This window comes from Buceros rhinoceros, unplaced genomic scaffold (genome assembly GCF_000710305.1).
Source record: "Buceros rhinoceros silvestris isolate BGI_N320 unplaced genomic scaffold, ASM71030v1 scaffold16380, whole genome shotgun sequence".
Taxonomy (NCBI): Eukaryota; Metazoa; Chordata; class Aves; order Bucerotiformes; family Bucerotidae; genus Buceros; species Buceros rhinoceros.
In genome coordinates this window covers 110,873-126,010 of record NW_010391534.1, presented here as the reverse complement: position 1 = coordinate 126,010, position 15,138 = coordinate 110,873, and the positions used below count along the sequence as shown (strand labels likewise).

Sequence of the window (15,138 nt, the reverse complement as noted above, 5' to 3'; positions counted from 1 at the left end):
GGTATATCGGTCCCTCGACCCTTAACAGTTCACAACGTGTCGGAGCTGGAAATGCCACAGTCCTGGGACGGAGTCAGCACCCTGACTGCAAACAGGAGGAAGCCAAGTGCTGATGCTGGCCGCTCTGTCCTGAGCACTGCGGATTGGCTGACTAGAAAATGAGGCGGTCAAACGAACGAACTACAGAAACATGGGCCTTAACAGAACGTTAACTTCACGATTTCGCAGAGCCTTCTGGCAAAGTATTCAAATAGTGTCATTTTGACCTTCCGATGGGAAGGTTTTTATATATATATATATATGCTTGCATGCACACACGTATGTACACACATAACAGCGCCCTTGGTGACATTCTCTCACAGTCACCATCCAGCTACCACACAGGAGTCACAGCAATCTTTTTTTCCCATGTATTTGCAATACCACAACGTGGCAAATTCAGTCACTGCTTTTCTATGATGCCCAGCTCCAAAACCATTTAACTTCTATAGCTTATATTAATATAATGTATATAATCATAAAGAGTTTGGAAATGATGTTTTTGAAAATTTTCCAAAACCTCTGACAACGTGACACTGATAGAAATCTGACCTAAATAACCAGGCTGGTGCTTTTAGTATCGAAGTGAGGCAGAACATAAGAAGGACAGGTGGTGACAGACGCATTGCAGCAGACGCTGGCGTCAGACACCCAAAGGGAACAGGACGCTAGTGCTCTTTTGAGTGCCAGGCGACTCTTTGCACTTCAGTGACTTCTGACTGCTGTCCTCAGGACAACTGCTCTGCTCCAGAACCCTGCCTCTTCCAGCGAGGCTCTGCTCGCTTGGGTGCTTGACCAGACCTCTACAAACCACAGACATCCCTGGTTGCTCCGCATTTGGAAAGATGATCTGGAAACGGGTGTGAAAGATCAGGCTTGTTGCTAAGGATAAGACGAGCACCTCACTTGTGGCTAAGTTCTGGGCCGTCTTTAGAGGAGAAGGCAAATGGCAGATAGAAAAGCCTTATTTCCTTGAGTTCTGCTCAGGTCACTATTTTCTTAAGATTTAAGATTAAAAAAAAGTCACCATAAAAGGAAAGGGACAAAATTCCTACTAAGCTTCATAGTGGGAGGAATAAAGCTTTACTAAAGAGGTTTTCTACATCCCATGGGAAAAATACTTTGCAAAGGAGTTGAATTGTCCAACCCACACGTTATCCCACTAGCTCCTCAAAGCACTTCACACATAAATTATTTCTGCTCACCTGTAAAGAGAGTTTTCCTTCTATTACAGTAAAATGGTCATTAAAAAAAGCACAAATTCTACTAATAAATACAAATAGTCTGAACATGATCATGACTGATCTTCATAGATATGACAATAAAACAGTTAATAATAAATTCCAAACTCAATATTGAAAATTCTTTGCAAAAATTATCCATCTCCTGCAAGCCTGGTTGCATATGGTTTAAGGAAAGACAGACACATACAGATTAAAAAAATTTTTTCAAGTCAAACAGAAAATCAAGGGCAGAGATGGATAAGACTACTCAATTTCAGTCTAATCTGAGGGTTAAGCCGAGTTATTCAATGACTAGTCAGCCTGCGTCCTTTCTGCTACCCGCAGCATTCAGCAGATACGCTGTGTATTTCTGGAAAGGACCCGTCAGGGAAGGCTGTAGCTGTTGACAATTTGCATATAGTTTTAGGGGGCAATAGACACCAAGCCCTGACGGGCAGCAGTTATGTTTCATCTATGAAGAGGATCCACCCACTTTTAAAATAACATGTGAGTACTGTAAGATTCATTTACAGCAAGCCTGAAACTAACGTTGTTGCCGATACCAAAAAGTTGGTGTCACAGCACGTTACAGCATCTCTTCAAAGCTGGGACCCAACACGCACCTCAAATACTGCGTTTCTTGGGATCCAGTTCTGAACAGCCTTTCAGATAATACTCCTGTCCTCGCAGGAAACCACAAACATGGGCTAAAGGCACGGTTTATCATTCTTCAGTGCCACAATTACAAAGCAGCAGAAACCTGCATTAACTTCTAGAGGCATCGTCCCTTTCATCGCCTTGGGTTTTTCTGGAAAACTAGATTTGCTAAATTTGACTTTGCATCTCTGTTGCAATTGTTTGATTGGAAAACTCATCGTTACTCCTTGCATTCAGCATTACTGCCAGTAACTGCTGGGGATTTGTCGGATCTGACAGCCCTTGCCATCCTGGCAAGCACCAGATGCTACAAGAAAGGCGCTAGAAACCCCACAGCAGCAGACAATCACGCAATAAACAGTTTTGCAGGAGGCTGCCCTTGCCAGAGCTTTTCTGTTCGTCACTGCACTAAAATATGAAGTTAAATTCTTTGAAAATGATGTGGCATCCACACTTACAGATTATAAATTTCTTCATCAAATACTACGCCTCCGTGACTTCTTGTGGCAGTTGAGTTTGAAAGATACTCGGCAAGTATTGTGGATGACAACAATTATTCCATTTAAATGATACGCAATTAATAAAAACGAGTAAATGCCTGAATGACCACACCCGTTTGGAACCCAACCATTTCATTACGGTACACATACAAAATAGAGGATGTTTCCTTTTTTTCTTGGCTTAACACATGAATACACTTACCACTTTCTGGCCTGAAAGGTAAACTAGCAGGTGGACACAGGCTGGGAATGGTGTTCTTCAAGTCAGCTAAACACAGAAAAAGCCAAAACATGTCAAAACAATTACACTTGATGGTTTAAAGAGTGATCAACACCTCAATATTTCCAGCGTAACTTCTGGGATCTAAATGCTGCATCTTCTCGTGGCAAACACCGGGAGTAAGGATGCGAGGCTCCTTGCTATCTCACCCTTTTGAGCTTGTCCATGAAACCAGACCTCACTAAATTTTTGTATTTATTCCTCCAAACACTTTTCAAAATGCAGATGTGTATAAACAACTCATTTCAGTAGGTTTTTTTTTTCCATGCCCCTCTCCGTATTTGGTTTTCTGAATCACAAGAGATACAAGACTTTCTCCACTTTCTAATTAGAAAAGGGAATTTCTCTAAACAAGAATTAAGAAAAAGTCTTTGTTTCTACTAGGAAACTTGACAAATTAAATTTCAAATAATCATTCATATTTTCCGCACAAAGAACTTCTCGTTTGCTAGTATTTCCCTTAAATATTTTGCAATTTTAAATAACAGCCAAGAAGTTTCTCCTGCACATCAGCGTTTTGTAAACCTCTTTGGCTAATCCAGTCCATTCTAAATTGTTTACTAAGACAAAATAAATTACCATCCCTCAGAAGCTGAAGACAGCTGAAACATTTTCTGTTTGCTTCTTCCACTTTATACTGTCCTTGCATGTATCCAGTAGCTATTTCTGAAAACTCAGGAGTTTTACCACTTACACGGACAGGAGCGGAGAATGTGGGCTCTCCAGAACTCTCTTTAAAATGCTACTATATGTGTCTCGTTGGCGGGGCTGCCACCCTGACTATACCCACCAAGTCACACTGCTGATGAGCGGAGCCCTGTGGCAAATGGCTCACACAATGACTGAACGGTATGAAACAGGGAGGCACAAGTACCTTCCTACGAGAAGACTGTGGGGTAAACCCTGCTTCATGCTAACGTCCCGCTGCCCACAGTAAACTCCTCCTCAGATTGGGCTCATTTTCCCTTTTAGTCTCAGAGCTTTCATGTTCCTCTTGCTAGTTCCCAGACCCCCAATACACCAGCATAACTGATACAAATTTTTTTCTGCAAATATCTTAATTTGCATAAACATCTGTGCCTTGCTGCATGTTATGGTGGAAACACATCTGAGGTGTCCTCGCTACGTAAAGAAATGTGCCCATCTTTCCTAACGCTGCCCCCTCTGCACGCATCCCAGGCTTCTCCATGTCAGTTTCCTGTCCGTGAAGTGAGCAACATCCTTTTTTTTCAGTTAGTTCCTCGTCAACGTGAGCAAAACCAATTCAAGAAGTGGAAGGGTATCTACACCTCCGCTGTCTCCTCTTCACTTCTCCTTTCTACCATTCTTCATTCTTACCCCTAGTTGCTTCTCAGCTACCCCCGCCCACAGGCACCTGCTCTTGCCTGCTTCATCAGGGCCGTTGTTCTCTTCCTCGGCGCTAGACACTCAGCCCACCTCTCCCTGTAAGCTTCCACGGTACTTCTCAACTCCGAGCAACACAACAGTTGCTCCACTAGAGGAGGAAATGGAAGACCTCGTGGGCAGAGTGCCAGCCCAGGACTGAGTTCATATTTCAGACACGCAGAGCACGCCTGAAGGTTCTCTTTAAGCTTACCAACGCTGTCAAACGCAGGGTATTGCCAGGAGATCTGATCTCGCTCTACATGACTTTAGGGGGATTATCTTTGTATCACATGCCCTGGACAGTGTATCTCCACACCTCGTGCCTCCCTTCTCCACTCAGGTATCAGCTCTTCTCTACTCTGCAACAACTAAGGCAGTTTCAACACAGGAAAAACTATTCCTTATCCAATTATTTTTTTTTCCTTTTTTTGATACTGTCAACATCATTAGACCTGCCCTCGTGGGGCCTTGCTGCTCTCAGTGGAGTTCAACAAGGTTCTGCCTATGCAGACTCCACAACAGGCTCGCCTCCTGTAAAGCGGGATACAGTCAGGTATCTGTTTTCCTGACTGTTTCAGTTATATCAAATCAAAGTTTAACAAAATAGAACTAGACCTACCCCAAAGGAGCGTGACAAGCGACAAACCTATTGAATTTTTTCAACAAAGTAATGGAGCCTTTGTTTTGCTATGGAGAAGAAAACTCACTCTGAGTAGGAGTGGTTTTGATTCCTCCTGAGGAAATAACCTACCCTCTCATAACTTCTCTGCTGTTTAACTACGTAATGGCTTCTTACTGCTTGAAGAATAGGGTGCTACCTCGGAACCCGGTCTTGGCCCTTTATTCACCAAAACGGCCAAAAGTGAATTATAATTCCATGACAAAACCAAAGCTTTTGACGTTGTGCGTCCACGCACACTGTTAAACCATAAGCTGCACAGTGAGAAACAATGAGTGATGCCCTGACCAGAACTGTGCAGTGGGACAAGATCTATTTAGATTCTGACATTGGCCACAAGTCTCCCATACAATCTAAGAAATTAAATTATACCTCTTTGAAGTATTCCTGTTCTGTTAAAACACAGATTAAATTGCACCTTTCTTCCCCTTGCACATACTTGTCTGCCTTGTCTACTTGTGATCCTCTCAAATAGGTCCTCCACCTGAAAGTAGGATTTTCTACGTGTTTAAGATAAACAATAAGCTCCTTTGTGCAGAAACCAGTCAGAAAAGCCACGTGCCCTCCATCGCTTACCAGGCTTTTGATACCAGCCGAACGGGTGTATTCGGACCTCAGCCTCTGGGGAACTACAATCCGAAACTTGCCAAGAGCTTCTGGTATCCTCAGCACACGTCTGGACTCCCAGGCTGTTCAGAGTCAGGCACACGACCCTGCCCCCTGCCAAAGAAATAGGTTACTGTAGAAATGGTGAGGAAACTTCTCCTCTTCTAGATAGTACTTTTAGGAGAGCGAATACAGCACCGTTCCACCGAGCATGAAAAGGAATTGTACTGACTTAGAAATCAGAGAGAAATACCTAAATTGGGCCAACGTCTACTGCTGTTGAAAATTTACAACGAACTCAGTGTGAGGGAAGGTGGGTAACCAACTTCATAACCCATTGAGCTCAGTGGGGGTATTTCCACGGAGCAGAGATCAGGGCCTCTTCTTTGAGCAGGCAGCCCCTTCTGGTCAATGCAATCCTGGAAATTAAAAATCTGCCAGGTGTGTTGATGATAAAAATTCTGCTTTTCAACGGCCTAGTGTAAATATTTCTGTAGCTGAAAAACCGGAGGGTTTGAAACACAGACAGCAGTAGGTGAAAGTTCTCTTGACTCTATCAATGCCGGGACTGGATGTCTGAAATGCCACAGATAATAAATATAAATCATAAAAACTAAGATGCGGCACTTTTGCATGTTCAGAGTTTTAAAATCCCGAATTTATTTCAGAAATATTTAAAGAAACTTAAAGTCATATTCAGTTAAGACTTCAACTTTCACGTGGTCACATGGAGGTATGAAAACTTTCAACTATTTCTGACTTACACAGTAATTCCAATCTAAACCACATTGGATTAATTTCCCAAGCCGCTTATTTCTGACTGAGTGAAAATTTTGTCTGCTCAACAAAAAAGGAATTAAAAATAGGTATTTATGAAGTGTTCCAAAATCTCGAATGAACTGTAAAACCTGCACATCCTAATGAGAACAGGGAGAGTTGATCAGCACATGACACTTCCGAAAACAAGGCTGGCTGTTTAGTGGACTAAATCTGAATTTAGAATAATTAAAAAAAAAAAAAAAAAAAAATCTATTTACTGGCTTTTACTTTAGAGGCTGTTTAGTGGACTAAATCTGAATTTAGAATAATTAAAAAAAAAAAAAAAAAAAAATCTATTTCATGGACTTTGATCTAGATGGCACCCAATTTTAAATACCTGCTGAAGAATTCTTTTTTAAACAGAGCTCTTTACAGCCAGCAGAGAGACAGAAAAGTCTCTCCAGAAGAGAATTCAGTCAACCAGAGCTCCTAATGACCTTACAGTTGCATCTACCTCAGCACCTTTCTGCTGGCAATAGAGGGAGCGCAGGGCGACAACACCCCTTAACGTACCCATCTCAGGTGAGTAAAATACGTTTGTTTGACCATCCAATGGCTTTTAAGTCATGCATATTATTAAAGACGTAATCTTCTCAGACTAAGAGAAACGCTACTTGAGATGTCCTAAGTACCTAAAAAAGCTCAGGAGGAGAAGAATGGCAAACTCTACCTCCCAACCACTCCTCCTCAAACAGAACACTAAAATTTGGAAGCAAGGAAGTTCCGACATCCACGAAAGCCAAGAGGCTAAGCTGCCTCAAAGTATCCACAGATATTACGTGCTTAATATGCATTTAATTTCAGTAGTATTTAGGCTCCTAAGTCCCTTAGGCTTTTAAAAAAAACAAACAAACAAAAGCAAAAAAAAAAAATCAGAAAAATAATTCAACCAACATTTTGGAAGAGAGGTCGATAAATGAGAAGTAACGGTTCCCTGGAGTTCTAGCAGTTTAAGTTCCATGCTGTTGGAACTGCAGCCTCTTAAGGACTCATTCTCAGAAAGTTTTCTTAATAATTTCTGAGCTGTGAAGTGTGTCATTATTACATATGTGTATGATTACATAAAAAGGAACTAAAGACAGTGGCCTAAGATCTGCAGGGGCTTTTAGAGTGCCCGTCAGAGCAAAAGAATGGCAAAATCTGTATTAACGAAGGAAGACTGAAATTATGTTAAAAATAAAAATAGTGAAAAAATACCTGATAGCTGGGAGTCATTAAAAAAGCCAAATCCTGTGCAACAGGGGTCGGCATCGCACCAACGCTCACACTCAAAAAAGCTGGAGAAGGAAAAACATCATTCCTTTTATTATCAGTAGTAATCTGTCCCTGCCACGGAGAAGGGAAGAGAGGAGAGGCACTGAGCAGAACCTGTGGGCACCTCCATACACCTTCCGTTTAAATGGATTTACCCTCTGTCAGTACACACCTACCAGACTACCTCTAACAATTCAGTATTTTCATACTTGTCCTAAAAATACCAGCTTACATTAATTCAGTCGATTATTGCCAAGAGATTTAAGTGGCCAACCAGCAATATAATAGCGGTAGAAGTAATAAGTCCCATATACACAATTAATTATATACATTATTACCTATAACTCAGTTGTAAATTCCTTTATAATCATATGCTTTTTTTTCTCCAGATATTCACAACTAATGCTTTTCTTGGGTCACTATGTCTCATCCCCTTCATCTGCATAACAGGGCCTTGCTATTCCAGGCATGATTAAACTACCAGTAAAACCAAAGAAACAGTCATGTCCTACCCATCTGAAACAGCTTTTCTGCTCATGTCAGTCCTATTCCTCACTGAGATCCCCGTTACTTTCTGGAATGGTACACGTGTGTAGAAACTCTTCACAGAACTTCTCAGAGTGACTGGAAGGAAACAGAAAAACAAAATTGGAAAAATCAGCTTAACCTTTTCATTTAGACGCGCTAGTCAAGTAATCACAGCGTAAGGGATAAATTTATGTTTCGTACTACAATGGTCTTGCTCCATCAAAAGGTAATTTTTCCTTTATCACAGGTAACTTTTGACCATGAAGCCCGAAAATCAACAAAAATCCAACAAGTGAAGGCTCTAAAAACCCAACAAAGTACATCACCAAGGAAAGACTTCCAGCCCAGGGCTTCTTCCTGTTTTTGAGACCTGTATGGATGTTACTCCCTCCTCAAGGTGCAAAAACAGGGAGACAGCTCCCGACTGGAAGACTCCAGAGTATGCGTGCAGTAGTCAACTTGAGCTGAACCTTTTGCTCCCCGAAAAGACACGCTTTAATAGTTTAGTTCAGTGGGCCTCTACATTTTTCACAGTGGAAGTTAAAATTTACACGTCTATTGCTCTGGATTTAAATAATAATAATAAAAAAAATATTACATTCAACGACTTTCAATTTTTGCATTGCTTAACTACCATGGAAATTTTAATGGTTGAAGATAGGATTGGTGACATCCCAATGACATTCTCATTTCACCCACATTATATAAAGAGCTGAGACCTGGCATACAAATTATTCGAGTTACCCCTGTAACTCTGTGAATTGGGAATAATGAGGTGGAGAGTGGAACTCGTATTTAACATCTTTCCATTCTGAACCAAAAACGAAAAAACATTCAGACCAGCTTGACCTTCCCTTGTCCCTTTGCATCCCAGGATTCATATACAGACTTTCTAACTCAGAACCAAGAGCCAAAACACCAGCTTGCATTACCAAGGTTAGAGCACACGTTATACACCCAATCCCCAAACTCGCCTGTTTTATGATACAATGTCTGTGGCTGTCGGGGTAGCACGGTTCGGCAGTTTTTCCGCATTTGATCGACGCTGCCATCACAAATCTGTGCCTCCGGATAGAGGGTGCAGACAAAGTATAAGTCTGTGGCGTTTTGCAGATCTGCCATTCGGCAAAACTCATCTTCTTGGGCACAGCCTAGGGAGAAAAGTCACTAAGCGTTACACACACATGAGGGTTTCTTCCCCTCTCAGTTCCTCTTCATGACTTCAGTACACTTAAAGCTACCCATCAGCAACAATTAAAAAGGAAGAACGTCAGTATTATCCTATTACGGTGCACGAGGAACAAGGACAGACTCTGTCCCTAGTGACCCTGAAGAGCAGGTTCACCAGGAGAGCACAGAAAGAAGCTGCACCTCAGCTGTTTGGAAAAACATGTTGCTCAGCTGCAACGAGCATTACCCAGTGTACTGGTGTCACTCTAGCAGTGATTCATAAAGATCTCTTTTTCTTTTTAGTAAATTTGTCATGCAAACCATATATAAAATAACTGCTTTAGTTGCGGGTCTCTCACTTGAAAGAATAAAAAGTACAACAAAATCAAGTATGTTCTGTAACGTCTTAGAAAGGTTTTGCAAAAAAATAGTTCTGAATTGTTTGTACGTTACACAAAAATATCTTTTCCAGAATCAACTGTTCAAGCATTTGCTTGTGGCGATCTGCACTGAGACTTGCCCCAGGGTAATAATACACCTTCAGAAATGAAACAAAGCTGGGAAACCCATTTCTTAATTCCTGTGGCGATGGCTTCTGTAAATACATCTGTCAATGCTTGATTTTAAACAGGCGTAACTCTACTGACCCCTAACAGTGCCGTTTGTGCACTGTTCAGCGCTCTTGGTTCTGCCTTCCAGGTAGTCAGAGCTAGAAACGCTTCTCCACTTACTGCATCAAAACAAACTTTATCATTAACCCCGAGTATCCGTGTTCTACCTTCTTCTTTCACCGCTACGTCGTCTCTGTGTTTGGAGAGGTACGTTCATGAACAGCAGGGCATTGCCTAAGCTGTATCTTCTACCCCTCTCGCCCCTAGCGGGGATACCCTGTGATCAATACTGGGTGTCCTTTCTGCCACAGGAGACGAAGATTATGAGGAAGAAACAGGTGGCCTCAATAGCAACTTCCATGAATATTTTGTAAATTTTCCTTGAAAAATCATAAAGTCCAGAGTTTCTACCCTTCATGATTATAATACCTACTAAAACATTTTAAATAATTAATGATTATTCTCTACAGAATAACAGGCTCCAAGATGTCTTACGTGTGAGACACCAAAGCCCAGCTTCCTCTGCTGAGTACTTCTGCCTGAAGACCCAGTACTGCTGGTAAGGGAGCGAAGAGTTCCGGTCACTTCGTATCTCGCTGTTGTCCATCAGGTAGAAAAGACCCTTTGTGGAATCTGGGATTTGAACAAACAAACAAACTGCTTAAAACCACAAAAAACCTTGTCTATGATCTGGAATAAATTAAACCGATTTATATATAAAATTCTGCCTTTCACGGCAAAACAGCTGCAAGCACTTTGCAGGGCTGGCACACACCAACCACCGGCTGCTATGAATGACAGACCTGTCCATCTCAGCTCTGGAGGTTTGTGTGGGCACTGCCTCCTCGCCGGGCTGCGCCGCACAACGTAGCGCTGTCAGACCACCTCCCTTAGGACCAACCAGGAACACGAAAGTTCTCGCCACTCTGTCATGCAACTCATCACCCTGACAGGGAAGGCAATGCCTCAGAGGATGTTTAAAATACCTTCATCGATACAATACCTAGTTTTATTAGTCCAAAATACGGAAGTTTCCTTATATTTCCTTGAGAAATTTTATATCTCTCAGTGTTAAAAGTTTTCTTTCTTAACAAGCTTAATACTTATTTCAGTAATCTAACCTTTTTTCTCCTAGTTCACGCTCCTACAGACCACATTAAACAACTCCTTTCTGTCGTGTACGCAATGATTTATATCCCCTGAGCTCCCTCTGAAACAAATCACAGGTATTTCAGGCTGTTTTCAAATTAATCCCTTTGAATAAGGGTCCAATATTGAAAGAAATGGACACCGATCTCTTACAAATTTCTTCAGAAACACTTTTTTATTTCTCAAATGCCATCGGCAGGTTTCCTTCCCAGTTATTGCAGCATTGTGAGAAATTCTGTTATTTATTTGTATGTACATGAAAAAGCTGGACAAAAATAAGAAGAGGAAAGTAGAGGATTCTGGCGATTGCAGCTGAAATACAGAAACCACCTACTGACACGCTGGAAGTGCAAAACAGCTTTGGTTTTTCTACCAGAGAATAGAGAAGGTGTGTTACCATGTGATTTAAGGATCATCATCAAGTAGTAAAAGCTCTGCAGATATTTCCCCAGATGCATCCATAACTTTTGTTAAAAGGTGGCTTATAAGTCTTGCTGCCTCTCAAGATTAACTTCAACCTTTGGTTTCTTTGGAAACCGTTTATGTCACAACCACGACTAAGGGATGGAGGAAGAAACTGCATTCCTTGCAGGTTTTAATGCTATCACCAGCCACAGCAAGGTAAAAGGAGAATCCCCGCAGGCTGCGCTCATGCCTTCACACGGAAATGCAAGAGAATTTCATCCAGTGTATTAAGTGCCGGGTTGTTTCTCATTTTTAAGTCTAGACTTTAAAATATCACTAATTGTATAGGAGCCCCGCTAGGTAAACAGGCTTTTTTGTTGACCTTCCTTTCAAATGACATATGAGCAAAATCAGCAATTCACTTCACGTTAGGATTTACAGGAGTTAAATCCCATGCTCAGTACTCCTCAAGGCTCCTCAGCAAAGATTTCAGTCTGTTAGAGATGAACCAAAACACTCCCAATGGGCTTCACTGCTCCCATTCTCTCAGGATTACAGCACCCAAATGAACCCCAGTAAATTAATATAAATTATTTTGGATATATATACACAGCTTAATATAACGAAGAGCAGACCCTGGAATAAGAAAGGAGCTAACGAACTTCCAGGTCTCTCACTTGCATCACGCAATGAAGAAACACTTGCAACTGCAGTTTCATCCTCAGTTTTTCCGAGCACCATGTTGACAGTCACAGTGTCAGCAGCAGTAAATACACCCAGGTACCCAGGCTGAGGACTTCATTCCTGCATTTTGTTTTGCAAAATTTTTTCTCAGTCCAACAATATTTCCTGAGTCTTTGCAGATCAGTAAATCAAAGAACAAACTTTCACAGAGCATTTTAACACTTTGATTTCCAGCCTGGCCTGGGAAGGTAAAACCCATGAAGACAGGAGGTTTACGTGTTTTAGCATCGTTCTCAAAATCTGTATCAGACTGCCTGCCTAAGAGAAATCCTCCGGACTTTGCAATACCTGTTTCATTACAATACCTATAGGGCAATATATTCTATTTTCTGATGAAATTCTGCCCCCTCCTCTGCTATTTTCTGCTGCCTTCTCTGCCCACCCCTACTGTAATACCTGATAACGTTAGATCATTCTCAGTCTTCAAGGCAGTAGCATCACATGCAGAGGTTTTAGTCCGCGTGACCATATCAGAGCCTGCAATGCAAAAGAGCATAGAAAGTCCCTTTAGCTTTCTCCCACAGGACAAGAACATCCTTAGTGCCCCAAACTGAACAAATAGTTTGAAGTGCACCGGTTAGGAAATTCCTTTATGTTGAATCAAACCTAAGGCTGAGTAAATTGAGAAGGTTGAGCAAAATCATCTCCATATAACTTGGGAAAACCTAAGCCAAAACGTGATGTTCGGAGGATGAAAGCAAATGCCGTATCCACCATCACTCCGCTTTTAGCATCGGTGCTCTGGAGACCATGTGCATTTATAAAGCAGCATCACAAATCATCTGTGTAGGTTCTGCTGTGTTCATGGCGACATTCAGAAAGTAAACTTGCAAAACCAGCACACAGGGTTACCATGCTAATAAAATTAGCCCAGGTCGTTATGCATGAGGTGTCGAATCATTACGGTACCTGGACACTGATGGGACAAAGGCAAGTGTCTCCATGACACCATTTTGACGGGTACTAAAAGTTGTAAAGCATATTCCCAGACACAAGAATTTACCCAAATTTCATGGAACTGACAATAGCTGAATTACTCAGATTACATCCAGCCTTGCCAGAAAAAACTTGCAAGCAGCATCTCAACTGGGACAGCATAAAACAAAGTGAGGATGACACTTCCATTACAGAACACAATCTGCCACTGCCTCCAGTTCCCCCTAAGTTACACAACAACTCTGGCAGACAACTCACCTCTCCACAGGTAGACATGCTGAAAGGTAGTAAAATTTCTTTCCTCCTCTTCTACCAACTTAGAAGCTAATAAAGAAAGAAGTTTGTTAGAATAGCTGGTCAGGTGAAACAGGTACTATTGAAATGCTCAGAAATTGCATGAAAACCACATCACTAGACTACGCACCACCTTAGTTACAAGGCGAGACCCTAAGGAAGAAGGTCCCAGGTGTCCTGGTGCTCTGCTGGGTACAGGCTGCCAAGGCTTTACTCTATTTTCTATCATTGTTTTTTCTGCACAGTTCTGGGCATCTCTCTTTTCATCTTTGCCCCAGGCTTTACCTTTCTTTCAGATTATTGGCTTGAATCAGCCTGAATTAAATACTGGAAGTATTGCAGGGTGACATACTAAACACATTCTTGACTTTCATTACTGTTCGCACAGTAACTGAGAGGTCCATCTATTTAAGAATGCATCAAATTATTCTCCTGTGATTGCACAGATATGGATTTACTTGAGAAAAAAGCACTGAAGTGCAAGAGCAGTCTGGTGAAAGAGGCAGAGTCTATAGATGAGTTAAAGAAAAGCAACGAGATAGATAGACTGAGATAATTCGTTGACATACTTCCACTGAACACTTGTCCTCCCAGGGTGAAGGAAAACATCTTCTCTTTCTCGTCATAGCTCACACCTTTACACACCTCATCTACGACAGATGTCGGTGTTGGACTCTGGCCATTGGCATTGCAGATCAGCACATCTGGGTAGCTCATCAAATTACACAAAATGGTACCTAGGTTCAGGCAAAGAGAGATTTGCATCACTCCAATAACGCTTTGCACCTACACAGAGCTTTTCACCCAAGCATCCCAATGCTTTCTCTAAACATGAGAAAGTTAAACATTCTCGGGTGAACCTGCATCAGTGAGATGATAGATACCATTCAGTATTGCTGCCAAAAAAAAGAAAATTGGAAAATCGGAGCCACGCGTTTGCTGTCCAGTACTAAGGTTAGCCGTTCATACCCAAACTAAACATCTGTAGCCTGCTTCTCAGAGATTTCAAGCCCATACTATCACCACCTAATAAAACACTACTATTCTCTGATAACACCCAACAGCACTTCAGAGCACCACACAGACATCTTCAGTCCTTTGGCGGTCTTACAGTCTCAGGCTCTGAACCAAGAAAGTGCTTGTATTTTCACTGGGAGGGTCTTCTGGGTCGGTGCCTCATTGCGGTGAGCCCATGCCTGAGTCTCCCCCAGCAGCACCATGCGAGCTGGGGGCACCAGCATGCTTAAGGCCAGGTGTTCTGGCATCCATCTGTTACCATAAGGTCTAGACAGCGCTCAGCTCTTGCTGTGTACTTGCTGTCACAGCTCAGGCATTTCTGTGGTTTTACAACGCCCTCTCTGCAACATTGACTTCTCCACACCCCCTTCTATGCTCACAAGGGCAGAGAACCCAAAAATCTGATGGTAAGGGTATCAAGAACTGAACTTTACAAGATCACCTAGAATATTTTGATTAACAAAATATGAGCTGCCAAAACAGAAAGTTATTTTCTGGAAACATATGTTCGATGTGTTCCACAGAGAAAGTTTCCTCAAATCCAGGATCAGTTTCCACTCCAGACTGGAGAAGCGCTTGCCACATACCAGCCAGTAGCACATGCCTGGATTTGTAAGAGCCCATCTTTAAAAACTCGAGGCATCTCAACCAGAACTTCACTTATTCTATGGGAAATGCACCTCCAATCAGAAAATTGATTCCCACGTGAGCTCAATGTCAGTGCCTTTTTAAGGGCTTAAATTTGCTGGCGGAAATCTGGGCTCTGCCCAAGTCCCACCTCTGCCAGACTGTCCATCCCAATTCCACGTGCTCTAGACACCCAGACTAGGGAGATTATAGC

At 42.0% G+C, this 15,138-nt stretch overlaps 1 protein-coding gene across 1 annotated transcript in view; it reads right to left on the bottom strand.

Annotated features, from left to right (window-relative positions):
- Window positions 1-2,621: 2,621 nt before the first annotated feature.
- Window positions 2,622-15,138, bottom strand: part of TG (thyroglobulin) — a gene marked incomplete at its 3' end in the record, with an annotated part of 60,963 nt that continues 48,446 nt past the window's right edge. The window contains exons 29-37 of the mRNA XM_010142236.1: window positions 13,850-14,017; window positions 13,245-13,310; window positions 12,447-12,527; window positions 10,248-10,385; window positions 8,946-9,122; window positions 7,956-8,067; window positions 7,387-7,466; window positions 5,341-5,484; window positions 2,622-2,687 (exon numbers count right to left, since the gene is read on the bottom strand). Coding sequence (XP_010140538.1) covers window positions 2,622-2,687; window positions 5,341-5,484; window positions 7,387-7,466; window positions 7,956-8,067; window positions 8,946-9,122; window positions 10,248-10,385; window positions 12,447-12,527; window positions 13,245-13,310; window positions 13,850-14,017 — 1,032 coding nt within the window. The remainder of the gene's footprint in view (window positions 2,688-5,340; window positions 5,485-7,386; window positions 7,467-7,955; window positions 8,068-8,945; window positions 9,123-10,247; window positions 10,386-12,446; window positions 12,528-13,244; window positions 13,311-13,849; window positions 14,018-15,138) is intronic.